The 16793-nt window shown below is 39.2% G+C and overlaps 1 protein-coding gene across 11 annotated transcripts in view; it reads right to left on the bottom strand.

The window, feature by feature from the left end:
* Nucleotides 1-12149: 12149 nt before the first annotated feature.
* The window catches only part of FTO (FTO alpha-ketoglutarate dependent dioxygenase), a 397366-nt gene continuing 392722 nt past the window's right edge, over nt 12150-16793 (bottom strand). For 7 of the 11 annotated variants that reach the window (XM_075940285.1, XM_075940291.1, XM_075940286.1 and 4 more), the window contains one exon: nt 12150-14462. In XM_075940285.1, coding sequence (XP_075796400.1) covers nt 14321-14462 — 142 coding nt within the window. In that variant the 3' untranslated portion in view covers nt 12150-14320. The remainder of the gene's footprint in view (nt 14463-16793) is intronic. The other 4 variants (XM_075940295.1, XM_075940292.1, XM_075940294.1 and 1 more) reach the window with 1 other exon arrangement.

Raw genomic sequence — 16793 nt, 5'->3', positions numbered from 1 at the left:
ACCGCATCAAACGTTATTATGGGTAGATCCTCTCAAAATGTCTCTTAGACACACTTTTCCCAAGAGAAAACCAATCTATTATGGAGGAAACAGTTCTGACCCCATTAGCTGGGCAGATGTGTATTTGAACTACAGACCTCTAAGCCCAGGCAAACCATTCTCAATTCAAGACATGCAAGGGCAACAATACTGAAGGGGTATAACATCTGATGCTTCTGAGATCTGCATTGTGCATTATGTAGGCAATTGCTGAATGCTCCATACGTGAGGCACCGGGGACAGTAACATGTAACAAAGGAGTGTGAAAGAAGAGTGAATATTAGGGTATACAGATGAATAAACATCCTAAAAAAGTGCTACTTTTCAAATGTATCTTAAAGAAATTAGTATTGGGAAGAACCACGGTATGATTTACGCTCTGTACTGTAAGATTTACGCCATGCACTGTAAGATTAGTTTGTACATATATAGATATATACAAAGTAGGAAAAAGAGCTGCTTTTATATATAAACAGCTCTATTCCTATCTTTATTCATGCATATTTGATTCCATCCCTCTGAGCGTACTGGGAGCTGCATAGGTAACCTTTAAGACTGGAAATGTCACAACTTTAGTTAGAGACACAAGGTGGATGAAGTAATACTTTTTACTGGCCAATTTTCACCATCTCATCTCACTAGTATCTTGGGATCATCATGGCTACAACTACCCCACATTTAACTTTACTTAGTTAATTGTGGTCTTCATTCTAACAATAGGGCTTTTGCACAGCAAACTTTCACAGCATTGATTTTTTTCCTCTGATCAGCTGGGAGCTCTGTTGAAAGAATAGATTTAATAATATCAGCAAAGCAAAGAAACCAAGAAAGAATGAATTCTTGAAACTAAGTAGGTCAAGCCACAATCAATTTCCAGATTTAAAATTATGTTTTTAAAATGTATGTTTAATACCAGTTCCTGTTCTATGTCTAGCAAGTCAGAGCATGTAAGGTTTAAAGCTCTTGAATGACTGCTTTATCAGGTAGCCCAGAGTTAAGCCCTGGAGGTTAGGCAATAAAAGAGTATCAAAAATAACAGTTTTTGTGGCTAGTTGAACCCAGCAACCGCTCCTTAAACAGCTTTTACCTTCCCAGGGTTTGAAATGCTCATAAAGCTACAAGATGCACTGAAAAGCTATGAATTTGCTAAGTAGGATTTCATTTCCCCTTCTTATTAGAGGTCATTAAATTTATTAGACATTACTAAAATCCTTGTAAACAGAATATATGAAGGCTTATAAAATGTGCTCTCTATTTTCAGCCTAATAATTAAGATGCAGCTAGGAATAGGCTAATAACAGAGCCCTAATTTATGAGATGCCATTAGTTCCAAAATCTTAGGAGTATGTATTATACAGTGAATTGAACACCAGGGCCACTGAGCCACAGAGATTAATCATAGCACTGTATAAAAACAGAAACACGTTATACAAAGGCTGTGATGTAGTTCAGAGTGAAACACCTCTTAGACATTATCTCTAACAGGATGTATTTTCTATTGGATGCAAACTGATAAAGCAAATTCACCACTCACTGAAAAGGCAACTGCTGAAACTGCAATAGTTGGTTAAAATTTTCATATACTTTTCCTGTTTCTTTGTATCTGTATGCCACACCCATATATTTCTTTGGTTTTGTGCTGCGGTTTCATTAATCCAAATGATCTTTAAAGAAAAGCAGCAATCTAATAAAATATATAAGGAAAAAGTGTGGTCATGAACCCGGGACAGCAAAATGCAGACATCGTGGTGGACAGACCTAACGAACACAATGACTATCAGGAATATAGCTTTAGAGAAACGATACTCAACCCAGTAACTGCTGTGCGCTGCATACACGACTCACAATGTGTTATGTGGGCTGCATCCAATTAGAGATTTTAAAGGTTAACTGTTTACCCAATAAGCATTAGCCTTACTGGCTTGCTTACCTGCTAACTGGTTAACCATAAGGCTGGGCTAGTGGGAGCAGCCCGGGTCACAGAGGGCCGGGCTGGAGAAGCCCCTTGCCTGCAGCAGGCTGGCCAGCAGGACCATGCCATGGGGGCCCACCATCCCTCCAGTTGCATGATTACAATTATATCATTTAACTGGTTAACTTTTTAAATGGGTATTTACATCCCCACATACAATACTACCTGTAAGGCCCTGAAGCTATCACATGGGCTGTAGCTGTGCTGATTGGACCACAAGCTGAGAACTACTGTTTTAGAATTGCTGCTTCAGGAACACAAGTCTCACCACATTAAAGGAGAACTTATGCTAGCTGTAGTAGTTTGTATCCTTTGTGAGCCTGCTGCTCCAGGGGAACTATTACCCAGCTGAGCTATAGTGATGGGTGATAGGGGCCTTATTATGAAAGCAGGATCAATAATCTCACTTCCTTGAATTATTTTGGTTATCGCAGGGCAAACTTTCTGTACAGACAGCAGAGATAAATTAAAATCTAAATGTTATACAAGATACTTACCCAGTCTCTAGTAACACATACAGTGCACAGCAGCATTCATAGCAGCAGTCTGCCATCTCAGTAAAGAATGTCTTCTCTGGCTTTCCCATGTCACTGAGGGTACGTCTAAACTACATGCCTCCGTCGACGGAGGCATGTAGATTAGCCAGATTGGCAGAGGGAAATGAAGCCACGATTAAAATAATCGCGGCTTCATTTAAATTTAAATGGCTGCCCCGCTCTGCCGATCAGCTGTTTGTCGGCAGATCAGGGCAGTCTGGACGCGACGCGCCGACAAAGAAGCCTTTCTTGATCGGCACAGGTAAACCTGGTTTCACGAGGCATACCTGTGCCGATCAAGAAAGGCTTCTTTGTCGGCGCGTCGCGTCCAGACTGCCCCGATCTGCCGACAAACAGCTGATCGGCAGAGCGGGGCAGCCATTTAAATTTAAATGAAGCCGCGATTATTTTAATCGCGGCTTCATTTCCCTCTGCCGATCTGGCTAATCTACATGCCTCCGTCGACGGAGGCATGTAGTTTAGACGTACCCTGAATGAACACCAGGTGTCACTGAACTCTGAAATTACTATTGCAAATTTCAGACCTAGAGAAGGGATGTCTTGGCTGTAAATAACTGTGGCAAAATTGTACCATTTGGGTCTGGTCTGCACTAGGAGTTCTGTGGAGCTACTACATGCCCAAGAGGTAGCTTGAAGAGCAGGCCTCAAAGAAGACACAGTTATTGCCTGGGCAGAACATAATGCCATCCAGGGAAGAGATGCACAGTTGGTTCTATCAGGCACACTCAAGAGACTGAGAAAGAAGGACCCCAGCCTTTCCCCTGCCTCATTTAGGCCCATAGGGCTAATCTAGACTAGGCTGCAGTTCCGAAATGCAAATATGCAAATTCCTGCGGAACTTTCGAAAGTGAAAGTAGTTGAGACTCAGTTTTTTCGGCAACTCTCCCCCTTTTTCAAAAAGCTGTGTAAACCTCATTTTTTGAGGAAGAGCAGCTTTTTGAAAAAGGGGAGGGTTGCCAAAAAAACCACGTCCCAACTACTTTCACTTTCGAAAGCGAGATCAGAAGAAGATATACAAATTTCGGAACTTTGGCGTAGTCTAGATGAGCCCATAGAAGGAGCAGTCATCGCATTCTCCTGCATGGAATGTTACTGTCCTTGACACTTGTGTTGGGGTGACAGGGAGCATGATTCTTGCATCCCAATTCCTTTCCCTTGTTCACAGTCACACTAGATCATTTGTGAAGAAGTCAGTAATGTGACGTGTTTCAGCACTGCTAGGTCAGACCACAGGGCAGGAAAGATTAGGGGGTTCTTGTTTCTAAGACAAAAGAGTTGGAAAAGTTGAGGGTGCTTAGATCAGGGGTTTTCACAACAATTTTTTGAGTGGCCTCAGAGTGCGACCACCAATTTTTGCTGGTGGTAGCACTGACAATTTTTCCTAAAAAAACTTAAATTAATTTTAGGAAAAATAAATATGAACATGCCCAAATCACTATATACAAATAATGAATCACTGTTTACAAATAATGCACAGTTGAAAATTCATTACAGGATCTGAACAGAACAGAGATATAAATAAGGTGCTTTGTGTATTTGTATCTTGTTTGTTGTTGCTTCTTCTGCATTTTGATTGCTTTTTTAAAAGAGTTGATATCTAGTAAGTCTGCTGCTGTGAAAAGTGACATTAACAAACATATAAAATATCACTGCATCCACACCAGGGCTAGAGCCTGACCCTATAGTCCACAGGAAGGTGGAGAAATCACTAGCTGCCTACTCCTTTGGCACTGTGTCTCCAGAGGTGGACAGGGTCCCATCCCTGCTGGTGGCCTCGGGGGAGGGATCACTACTTGCTCCCCCCCCCCCCCCCGACCTCCCACTGGCCCGTCACTGCCCAGACGGCTGTGGCTACAAGAAAAGCTCCAGCGGCTGCATTTGAGAAATGCTCATCTAGATGGCAAGCAAATTTGTCTTTATTTTCCTGGATGGGCACTCTTATAAGGTATGTTACAATTAGGGGAAGGTAAAACATTTCAGGGCAATCCTTGTTCCCTAGTGCTCATCAAGTTGTTTGTGTATTTGCTTTTTTTTTTAAATAAATGTATAAATCCTCTTCTAACAACTAGGACTGGAAGAAAATGTTATATACCAAGAAAATGTTATATTTCCCCAACAGCTGTCTAATACATTTGTTTCCCAGATTTCAATGTATTTGTTTATATTCTATACTGACTCGTTTGGGGCAGAAAGTCAGCAATCTCCACACACTTCTGGAAAAAAAAAAAAGGTAAAGACAACCCAAAAGCCATTCAGAATTTCAACCAGCAAGAAAAAATGCCAATGCACATACAACTCTTGAAAGGCTTCATTCTTTCAAGATGACTCCTAAGCCAGTCACTATAAAATCAGTGGACAGTTCTTGACCCAATACATGGAGGATCCATAAAAATATTTACAGAACATGCATTTTGAAAGCTTTCTAAAAATGATGCCATATTACAAAGATTGTCCTTTCTCCTAAAGCTTACAGTCAAGGAAGGAACCCTCAGAATTATCTCAAACCTAGAAACCAGAGGTAAGACCACAGCCTTCCACTGAAGAAAGCACAGTTATACAAGTACAAGCTAGTGAGCACCATTAATGGTAAAACTAGATGGTATAATTGTATACCACTAGAGTGACTTAAGAATTTATTGTGCTGTGTTACCTACAATGTAATGAAAATTCAGCCTAATTTACTGTAGCTTCTGCAACAAAGCAACCTTTTAAAATATCTTCAGTGTTATGTTACCCGCTTTAACTCCTTCCTAACAGTATTTGTCAGCACAAACACACTCCATGACCCAACAATAATAGTACTTTTGAAGTATAAACAATAGGCACATGGTATTTTTTTTGTAAATGTAATTAAATGAGCAGAGACACAGCATAGACATTGATATACCACAATCTCCTGATGCTTTATGAATAGTTCTTAAAAAAGAACATGAACATCTAAAAAGCAAAAGTCTCACTGTACTGGCTAGGAAACAAAGGTTATAAGACCAGGCTAAAAACCCAAACAATTTCTAGATACTGGACCAAAACAAAAAATGGAGTTAGTTACAGAATGGAATTGTTCCAAAACTGAAGATTTAACATATCAAGGTTTTTCATTTATGCCTGCAAGGAAGGGGGATTGGGCTGTGTCACATGGCAAATTCAGGGGTTGCCATGAAAACAGATCATTTTACCTTAATGAAGTCTGAGATACTACAATGAATTCCTGTCCTAAGTACAAAAAAAAAAGCTGCATATCTAATAAGCCAGTATGTAGTATATTAATAGATACTGACTTTTGGGGACAACAATTCATTAAGACAATGCTTTTTTAATCAAAATTGTAGGTTTTTCATGTTTTATCATTTTAGCTTATGGAACAATATTACTAGACTTCATAATGAAACAAGTGTGCAGGATGTGTTATGGGAGGGGAAAAGAGAGATACTAGCTACAAAAGCTGTGTAGAATGCTTTGATAAATATTTATCTAATAAGTGCTGACTATAAAACAGGAATTAGGCCAAAAGTACGAACAGGTTCATAGCAAGTGTTCCAACATGGTTCAGGCCAATACAGGCAGTCCCCAGGTTACGTACAAGATAGGGACTATAGGTTTGTTCTTAAGTTGAATTTGTATGTAAGTCGGAACTGGCTCCAGATTCAGCTGCTGCCACTGAAACTGACCAGGGGCTGACTACAGGAAGCCGGAGGCAGAGTTGCTCTGCCCCCAGCTTCCTTGAATCAGCCTGATCAGTTTCAACAGCTGCTGAATCTGGAGCCTGGGTCAGAACAGCTGGGGAGCTGCCCAGTAGGTTCCCACAGGACCAACCCGGCAGCACCCCAGCTGCTCTACCCAAGGCGTCCCGCAACAAAAGCCTGGTCTGCTGGGGGGGCGGGGTGCACTAGCTGCGCTCCCTCCCCCCCAGCAGACCAGGGAGACCCGAGCAAAGCCGCACAGGCAGAGGGACCCCGCCACCCGTGTGGCTTTGCTCCTTTGCCCCCGAGCAAAGCCGCACAGGCGGCGGGATGCCGCCTGTGCGGCTTTGCTCCTCTCTCCCTGGTCTGCTGGGGGGGGGGGTCCAGTGGCTTTGCTGGACCCCCCCCCCCTCCCCCAGCAGACCAGGGAGACCGGAAGAAGCTTTTCTCGCCCCAGAGGACACGGGTGGCGACCCGCCGCCCGTGAGCTCCGGGGCGAGAAAAGCCCTGTTCATAAGTGCGGATCCGACATAAGTCGGATCCGCGTAAGTCGGGGTCACGGGGCTCCCCCACAAAGCAGACCAGGGCTTTCCAACCAAGACACTCGCAGATCTTCAGCAGGACCCTCTGTCGCAGGTCCTCCTTCTCCATCAACTTTGACTGAGCTGGGTTACTGCCTTTCATATCTACGCCGCAGTTGGAGCAAGCCTAACAGGGCCTTGAGAGGGGAGGGGTCCTCCTCAAAGTGGGATTAACCCTTTCAGTACCAGTGCGGGCTGATACACCCTGTCACAGGGTTGTATTTGAAGACAAAGGTTTAACCAAAAGTTAGAGGGACCTGCAGAATATCTATTACAGGTGAGGATGCAGCAGAAAGAAAGCGCCCAACTTCACTTTCAAATCCCAGTGTGATTTTTGTAGTGATGGCAGTTCAATAAAACACCTTTTAAACTCATTTAATAGGGCAATAGTTGAGACAACAATCAGGGGACTATGTACATGTCATTGCCCAGAATTACATTTCAAAACAAAATAGCACTTTTGATTTGTGTGCCTGAGTTTCTCCATGTAAAGCCTTCTGAAGATGAAAAAAAATGCTTAAAATGTGTTATCAGGCATTCACATTTTTCACTGAAACTCTTGAGCAGAGGCCCTTGACAAAACTATTTCTTCCCAATTCACTTGCGCTTAATACGTACAATGAAATGGGATAAATTTGAGGAAAAATCTTTAGAAATGTACAAGGTTCTGCATCCCATTAAATTTTTTTACATAGACATTTAGTCTCAAAGTGAAACCAAGTTTCTTAGGGCACATTGGAGATAGCAAATGGAGCCTTAATCATACACATCTAGTTTCAAAGTTATGTTGCTACTCACAGAGAGAAATCAATGTATAGTATATTAAAAACAGTCATTGCAGTCCTTTAAAATGATCACATAGGTTAGCTTTGGATCCATTTGAGCTAATGGAGGCTTTAATGGCTTCTGACAGATTGTTTCATTGATCAAAGGACATATGAGAAGCTCTGCCTACCAAACTCTGGTTTTAAGAAAACTGAATGTTAATGATAAACAAAAAGTGATTGTTCACATTTTCACTGGAATAACTCTATCTGACCTGTTCAGAGAGACATCGAAATAAAGGATAATTGGAATACTGTACACCTGAGTTAATTCTTTCAGTCTGTAACCAAGAAGACTAATGAGACCAGGATTGTTGGCATGGATGCAAATATTTGACATGAAAAAAGAGCTAATTTGAGAGCAAAATTCCGCCATGTACAATCATAATAAAATCAATGGGGTCTCACAAGCTGTAAGTCAGGACAAAATTTAGTCTTTTATGGGATATGAACGATGAGTGATGTCACTGTGCCAGTGAGAGATAAATCTTAGATGATCCAATTTATATTTGGTAGACTTCAGGTCACATGTGAACTGCTCTTTTCTATCCAAATTGTGGTCACTTTTATGTAACAACCTAATCTAGCCTTAACAAATGCAGCCTCTGCAAATTTATGCCTTATTCTGAGAAGAACGAATACAGAAATTTAATTTTCATGTCAGTTTCACTGGACCAATTTCCATCACATTGCACCAGGTCATTGGCATCACACCAGCATTACTGAAAAAAGAATTATGTCCACTGTTTGTATCCTAGCCTCAACCACTTACATTGTTTGTGATGGGTTTTTATTCTATTCTTGCTTTTTCCTGTTTTTATTATAGTTCTTGAATCGTTAAGTCTGTCCCACAGCATTACACGGGTCTTACATGATTTGGAAGGACAATTAAGTAAATCCAGTTCATTACCAATTAAAGAAAACTAATCTGGATATTTATATTGTGGCATGCTACTTTATAAACATTTACATTTAAGACATTTTAATTTTCTCATAGAGATTGGAATATAAGAAAGGTGATTTTAAAATGTGCTATGTTGGTGTTTGTGTTTTGTGTTTACTTAAACTTTTAACAATGAAGGGAAGAACCTGCAAAATGAAATAATATCAATACAGTACGCATTGATGTAAATAAAGCATTATGAAATCATTTCTCATCTACATGGCACAACACCTGCAGTTTTCTACTCTACATCCTAAAATTGGCTGTCACCTTTCATCCCCAAACTAGTGGTTGAAACTGATTAAAATACATAGTCAATGGATTTTGACTACACTTGTGCCTTATGGAAAATGTTCAATAGACCAAGCAACCATGCTCAGCCATTATTGACTATACACAAAGCATTACAGTACAGGAAAGAAAGAGTTAATACATTTCCAGTCTTTCTGGGAAGCAGTTTTTTTAAAGAATATTCAGATCACCTGACACTGAAGATGTGATCCCCAAAATACGTCACCAAATCATCTAATATTTATAGAGAAGTTGCTTTCAAAGTAGAAAGCAATTTATACATCATCGGAGAGCCCACCCTTAACTTGTTGTTCTGTACCTTCTCTTATCTCTGTTTTCAATGTTCTATTCTAAACTCCTTGCCTGTGAAGGTACTTGTACTAAGACATAGAATAAATGTATCTCACTTTTGACAGGCTTTCTATTTTCTGATGCCAAAGCTGACTTTTGGCTTTGCGAAGCCTTGTGGGACAATTGGTATAATTAATATAACTTCACAATACTTTTATGTCATGCACACAATATATATTGTTGTGGTGTATGCTATGCCTAATATATCTAGAGACAGAAACTCTCACTCTCTCTTGCTCGATATATAGTGATAAACAGCTATATAATGATAAACAAATAGAGACAGAGATAGTTATAGGACTCTCTTATATTCTGCCAATATTTTCCTTTTAACAGTGTAAAACTAACTCTGTATCAATTTTGTAAGAAAAAGCCCCTGCCTTGAGCATTTCATTTGCATTGGTTCCATGTTTAGTCAGTAGCTTTTGTAAAATTGATGAATATTGTATAAAGGCAAGTGCAGACAGGCAAACAGATCTGTATCTTCTGTAATCCATTTAGCCTGACACACATATGCAAGAGAACTATTTTACCTCAATTCTTTCAGGGCTGATGAAAAGTAAATGTAAGCAAAGTCATGAACTTCACCATTTGAAAAGAATCACTGAATCCAATGCTAGAAGCTAATTTATGCTTTTCCCCTGAAACAGAGTGACCCCAGTCCTTGTGTATGTAGAGCATCTAGAGTCAATAAACAATCGCTATACATAGAACATCCATTAGAGGCCTATGTTAAGAATGTTTTGTAGTGCATCCAAAATGGTAATGAGTTACCTAATGCGGCAATGTTAATGGATGTGCTAGAGGATCATTTCAAGAGGACCCCAGTCATAATTATTCAAAGAAAAAGAGCAATTTTCTAAACCATTTTCTTATTAATGCATGTTTCTAGTAGTATCTTGACCCAGGCAATAATTATACTGAGTGCTCATTTTCTTTTTCATTATCTGTATCTGTGTTCTACTCAGACCCAGTTCCCATCAGCTTTTCCCTTAATGGTTGGCCATCAGGAGCACTGGGAAAATGGAAGGCTGTATTCTGATCTTACCTTGGTGTAACACCAATGAGTTCAGTAGAATTACTCAAATTTGCAATGGTATAAGTGACGCTGGAAGCAGAAACAGAGCATTTAATCCTACCTGAGCAACCATTATCAGTATCTTGCTAGTGAACCTTAGGCCTTGTAACCCTGGGAATATCCCCCAATTACAGGTACCAGAATAATTTCACCCACTGCAGACTCCTAGGTTTTCACAGATTTGAACCTAAACTCTGGCAAACTCTGGCACAGAGCAGTTGTAATTGCCCGCAGTAGAAGCTTGGATGAGTGCACCTATTACTTTGTCTTCAATCCCCAGAATAAGCAAGGCTGTGGACACAGGGCATTTTTAAAGTTTCTGATATAGTTGCCTCCCACTGTTCTAAAACACAAAAGACAGTAGTGGCTTTTGGATACTGCAGTAAATTATTGTTTGCCAATAATTTTAATAGTTATGTTTTCATTTGAGCAACAGTCTACAATATTGAATTGTCTTTTCTAACCCTTTATGGCTGTCAAATAAATTTCACCACCGCAGTTCCCTGGGTTTCTACCAGTCCTTAATTAAACAAAAATTAATCAAAGTTGCAAAAGCAAAACCAAACATCCCCTAAATAAAACGTGTGTTAAATGTATTGTTAACTCCTTTCCAATGGAATAGCTGTCTGCATGATGAACCACCTTTTCTGAAGAAGAATCCCCACAACTATAACTTAGTTCATCTTTAAGTGATCTCCAAAGTAAATAGCATTTAGTATGGCCCTAAGCCAGAGGCGTGCAGTTTGCCCAATGGTACAGCCAGCCTTAACTAGAGCAGAAAAAAGCTGTGCTCATGAAATAGCATTCTTTTCAAGTCCCAAGAAAACTGGCACAAGGGATATCAGTTAAATGGTGTGTACAGGATCAAGATTCTAATCCAATCCAATCTAATTGAAGTACAAAAGCTATTTCTTTAAAAGCGTCTTACCTTTTTTTAAGGGTGGCTGATAGCCAGAGCAACAGTCCCAGAAATGTAGAGAATATACCATATATTCAGGCCATGTCTACATTTCACACTTTTGCCAGCATACCTACGTTGACCAGTGATGTGAAGAGGTGTGATCCCTGACTCAGATGCCTGGGGCTCGTACCCCATTCCTCCCTCACCTCCTTCCACTTACCCCTCCCTAGGCCCCCTTCCTGATGTATAAAATAAAGGACACGTGTGTTCAAAAATAGAAACTCTCTTTATTGAACAAAACTCGGGGAGACTGGGAAAAGGAGGTGGGAGAGGGGAAGAGAGAGGGTGGGAGAGGGGAGGGCAACTAAAATGATCAGGGGTTTGGAACAGGTCCCATATGAAGAGAGGCTAAAGAGACAGGGACTTTTCAGCTTAGAAAAGAGGAGACTGAGGGGGGATATGATAGAGGTCTATAAAAGCATGAGTGGTGTGGAGAGGGTGCATAAAGAAAAGTTCTTCATTAGTTCCCATAATATAAGGACTAAAGGACACCAAAGGAAAGGAATGTCAAGCAATAAAAAAGTGTAACATTTATTACTAAGGATGGAGTGGAGGTTAAGGATAATCTAGGAATGGCCCAATATCTAAACAAATACTTTGCTTCAGTCTTTAATGAGGCTAATGAAGAGATTAGGCATAATGGTAACATAACAAATGGGACTAAGGATATGGAGGTAGATATTACCATATCCGAGGTAAAAGCCAAACTTGAAAAGCTTAATGGGAGTAAATCGGGGGGCCCAGATAATCTTCATCCAAGAATATTAAAGGAACTGCACATGAAATTGCAAGTCCATTACCAAAATTTTTTAATCAATCTCTAAGCTCAGGGGTTATACCATTTGACTGGAGAATTGCTAATATAGTTCATATTTTTAAGAAAGGGAAAAAAAGCGACCCGGGTAACTATAGGCCTGTTAGTTTGACATCTGTAGTATGCAAGATCTTGGAAAAAATTTTGAAGGAGAAAGTAGTTAGAGACATTGAGGTTAATGGCAATTGGGACAAATTACATGGTTTTACAAAAGGTAGATCGTGCCAAATCAATCTGATCTCCTTTTTTGAGAAAGTAACAGATTTTTTAGATAAAGGAAATGCAGTGGATCTAATCTACCTCGACTTTAGTAAGGCATTTGATACAGTACCATACGGGGAATTATTGGTTAAATTGGAAAAGATAGGGATTAACATGAAAGTTGAGAGGTGGATAAGCAACTGGTTAAAGAGGAGACTACAGTGAGTCATACTGAAAGGTGAACTGTCAGGTCGGAGGAAGGTTACTAGCAGAGTTCCTCAGGGATCAGTTTTGGGGCCAATTTTATTTAATCTTTTTATTGCTGACCTTGGCACCAAAAGTGGAAGTATCCTGATAAAATCTGCAGATGACATAAAGTTAGGTGGTATAGTCAATTCAGAAAAGGATCGGGATATTATACAGGAAGATCTGGATGACCTTGTAAATTGGAGTGATAGCAATAGGATGAAATTTAATAGCGAAAAGTGTAAGGTTATGCATTTAGGGATTAATAACAAGAATTTTAGTTATAAGCTGGGGACACATCAGTTGGAAGTAACGGAGGAGGAGAAGGACCTCGGAGTCCTGGTTGATTATAGGATGACTATGAGCCGTCATTGTGACATGGCCGTGAAAAAGACTAATATGGTCTTGGGATGTATTAGGCGAGGTATTTCCAGTAGGGATAAGGAGGTGTTAGTGCCATTATACAAGGCATTGGTGAGACCCCATTTGGAATACTGTGTGCAGTTCTGGTCTCCCATGTTTAAGAAGGATGAATTCAAACTGGAACAGGTACAAAGAAGGGCCACTAGGAGGATCCGAGGAATGGAAAACCTGTCTTATGAAAGGAGACTCAAGGAGCTTGGCTTGTTTACCTTAACCAAAAGAAGGCTGAGGGGGGACATGATTGCTCTCTTTAAATATATTAGAGGGATAAATACCAGGGAGGGAGAGGAATTATTTAAGCTTAATACCAGTGTGGACACAAGAACAAATGGATATAAACTGGCTAGTAGGAAGTTTAGACTTGAGATTAGACGAAGGTTTCTAACCATTAGAGAAGTGAGTTTCTGGAATGGCCTTCCAAGGGAAGTAGTAGGGGCAAAAGATCTATCTGGCTTCAAGATTAAACTAGATGGATTTATGAAGGGGATGGTTTGATGAGATAACATGATCTTGGTAACTAATTGACCATTCATTATCAGTGGTAAATAGGTCAATGGAGGGATGATAGGAGTTACTAGAAAACTTTCTGGGTGTCTGGCTGGTGAGTCTTGTCGACATGCTCAGGGTTTAGCTGATCGTCATATTTGGGGTCGGGAAGGAATTTTCCTCCAGGGTAGATTGGCAGAGGCCCTGGAGGTTTTTCGCCTTCCTCTGTAGCATGGGGTACAGATCACAGTTGGAGGATTCTCTGCATCTTGGAGTCTTCAAACTATTTGAAGGCTTCAATATCTGAGATATAGGTGAGAGGATTATTCTAGGAGCGGGTGGGTGAGATTCTGTGGCCTGCATTGTGCAGGGGGTCAGACTAGATGATCATAATGGTCTCTTCTGACCTTAAAGTCTGTGAGTCTATGAGTGGTTTTGAGCTTTGAATGGCATTGTTCTGTACAATTTCTTTTTAGTTTTGGCTATAAGACTTCAGGAAATAAAGGAACAGGAAATAAGATAGCTTATTTTAGAATATAACTTAAATTAAAGAAAATCAGCATTATTTTATTCAGGATAGTTTTTTATAACCATGCCCAGAATTGCTTGTTTTTCTGGAATCTTATTTCAAAACTGATCACAATTAACCTTACTTTTTAGATCTTATATTTTTATGTTTAGTCTCTTTTTGTGGCAATCACTAAAACAGTAGATAAGAACCATAATCTAGTTATCAAGGCCAAACTGCTAAAACATATATTTGCATTCAGACAAGACATAAAATAACTCTTCTGATTTACCATTTTGAATACAGAAGGAGGAAAAGTGAAGCACTAGTAATTTTAAACTGGAGCACATCTTCTAGAGCTCCATCTACTTAAGCAGAATCTGCAGATTATCAATTACTTCTTCAAGATCATATGGCAGAGGCATACTGGAATCATCATCTTTCCAGAAGGGATGGCACTTTGGCTTTTGCTCTTCTGGCAAACTCAGTGCAAGCTGGCACTGGCATCTAAAAAAAAAAAGAAAAAAAGAAAGAACAAAGAATTACTTTTAAGAGAAGGAATGTCAAGAAACCAAACTCTCAGGAAGGTATATTTTGTTCACAGATATATGAGCGAGAGAGAAAATAAATCTGTAGACAAAATGGGCTGTTCTTATAGAGGAAGTGGCCGTGTTTTCTGTCATAAGCTTTGTGTTATCTAGACGGATTTCTTAGCAAGCCAATCAGAAAGAAAATTAAGTTAGCGTACCTTTTTGTGGTGAATTATTTTTTCATTATCTCAGCTGTTATTTAAAGTATGTGATTAAACTATTATCAGATTTAAATGTTTGTGGGTTTTCAGTGTATTACTAGACTATTGAGAAAGATTAAACTGAATTTACTGCATTAAGGTCGGGGGATAGATTAAACAATATTACAGAAGCAGGATTGTCTTTGTAGATTCTAGAGATTTACAAGTATATAAGCCTCCTTTGCTCTGAAAAAGGCAATGTAAAAAGGGAAAACTGTATAGAGATATATGCAAATGGAAGCTAATAACAATTTCCGCTGATGAATAGGTAGGCAAAATTTCAATAAAATTAAATTAAGAGGTTAGTGTATGTTAGTCCCCAGAGAAAATGTTTAAATTACAGTGTTTTTTTATTAAATGGATTATTCATCAATACTAGTGAAGTCTAATTATAACATGCAACTAAATTGCAGCCCAGCACAGTAAAGTTTTATGAGTAGCAACAGTCACGTCTCCTAAGATTAGTTTGTCATACGGGCTGCCACTTATTTGCACTGCATTACAAAATTTGTAACATTTCAATGACTTTTTTAAAAAAATTTACCAGTTGCTGATTAATTAGCTAATGTCTGTAAAACACTATGATGATAAAAAGTGCCAAGTACTATTATAATTACTGCATATATACAGTAGATGAATTAATTTCTTTACAAGAAAAATCAGATCACACACATGGAACTTACTGTTTTATCTCCAGTAATTAATTTACAAAATATAAATTATTTAATTATATGAGACATATAAAATGAAATATATTTTAAAATGGCTTTATAGAATTCTTTCAGCTCTGTAAAATGAATAAGATCAGCACACACAACTTTCTGGCCCTCTCTTAAGGCCTTCTGGAAGAGAATGTTCCCAAATGAAAGATGCCTTCTTCTCTTGGGAATTATTAATGGCAGTGTAATACCCATGAGAAAACATACTTCAACTTTACACCCATGTTGGTGTGTGGTTAATTGCTGCACCAGCATCCTGTGCACTCAATCCATCGTACATTATACTACAAGGACAGTATTAACACATAACATTCCAATATATCTTCAGCTCTCCACATCAGCCCCTGATAATAGCATCTGTTAACATGCACTAAGTACTATTATGTAGCACATCACTTCATAAATAATAAGATTAGCTGACCTCAGGGCCCTGAGAAGAGTAATGTGTTTAAATGTTCTCATTATTTATTTAAAACAAGAATTAAAGGAACAGAAGCTACTTGTGACAATCCTCTTAGCATAAATATTAAACTGTTTGCATTGATAAGCTGCACTGTACAGAATAACAGAGGATTTGTTTTGCAGGCTGCTTTATAACAGTTGTTAGAGCAAATGCAGTTTAGTGTACGAGTTCTGAGAGGTACTTAACTGATTGTGCCATCATGTTTTGAAGACATTTTCCAAATTATATAAAGGAACAGGAGAAAATTAATATGCAAGAGAAGCTGAAACTAATTACAGTATAACTCTGTAAGGCTTTTAAAATCTTGGTTTATTTTCAGTCTTGGCATAAAATAACATGCTCACTTTGCTGGGTAGTATAAAATATTCCAGTGGAAGCATTTCAATCTAAAAGTGGATAAATTAAACCATGTAGAGATTATTACAGCTGACACATCAAGAGGCTCAGCTAGTAAAGATTGCCGTGCATATTATGTGCTTTAGCAAAAGTCAATTTATTATAAACAATCACTTTAAATTCCTTGGAAGTAAACACACATCACTTTTCAATGACTGTGCAGTGGTAGTGTATGCTTCAGAGTCTATTTATAATTTATTTATTTATATTTGTAATTTATTTCCTACCAACTTTTTCCTCACATTTCAAATCTGGGCATCACTTTGTCACTTTAAATGTACTAATAGTTACTCAAGTTGCTGTCTGCTGAGGAGCCCAGGAGTGGCAGAATAAGTTGCTACCCGTGACGCCTCTAGCAGCGACAGTCTGAAGGGTCACCTCACAAGCTGGCATGGTTTCTTGAGCATGTGCCTCATTACATGACAGCCAATTGGGAGCCTCCTGCCAGATTGCATTCTACATGAAGGATT

Source organism: Pelodiscus sinensis, chromosome 12, assembly GCF_049634645.1.
Source record: "Pelodiscus sinensis isolate JC-2024 chromosome 12, ASM4963464v1, whole genome shotgun sequence".
In the NCBI taxonomy this organism is placed as follows: Eukaryota; Metazoa; Chordata; order Testudines; family Trionychidae; genus Pelodiscus; species Pelodiscus sinensis.
Note: the sequence above shows the minus strand (reverse complement) of the source record. Positions and strands in the feature narration are given on the sequence as shown.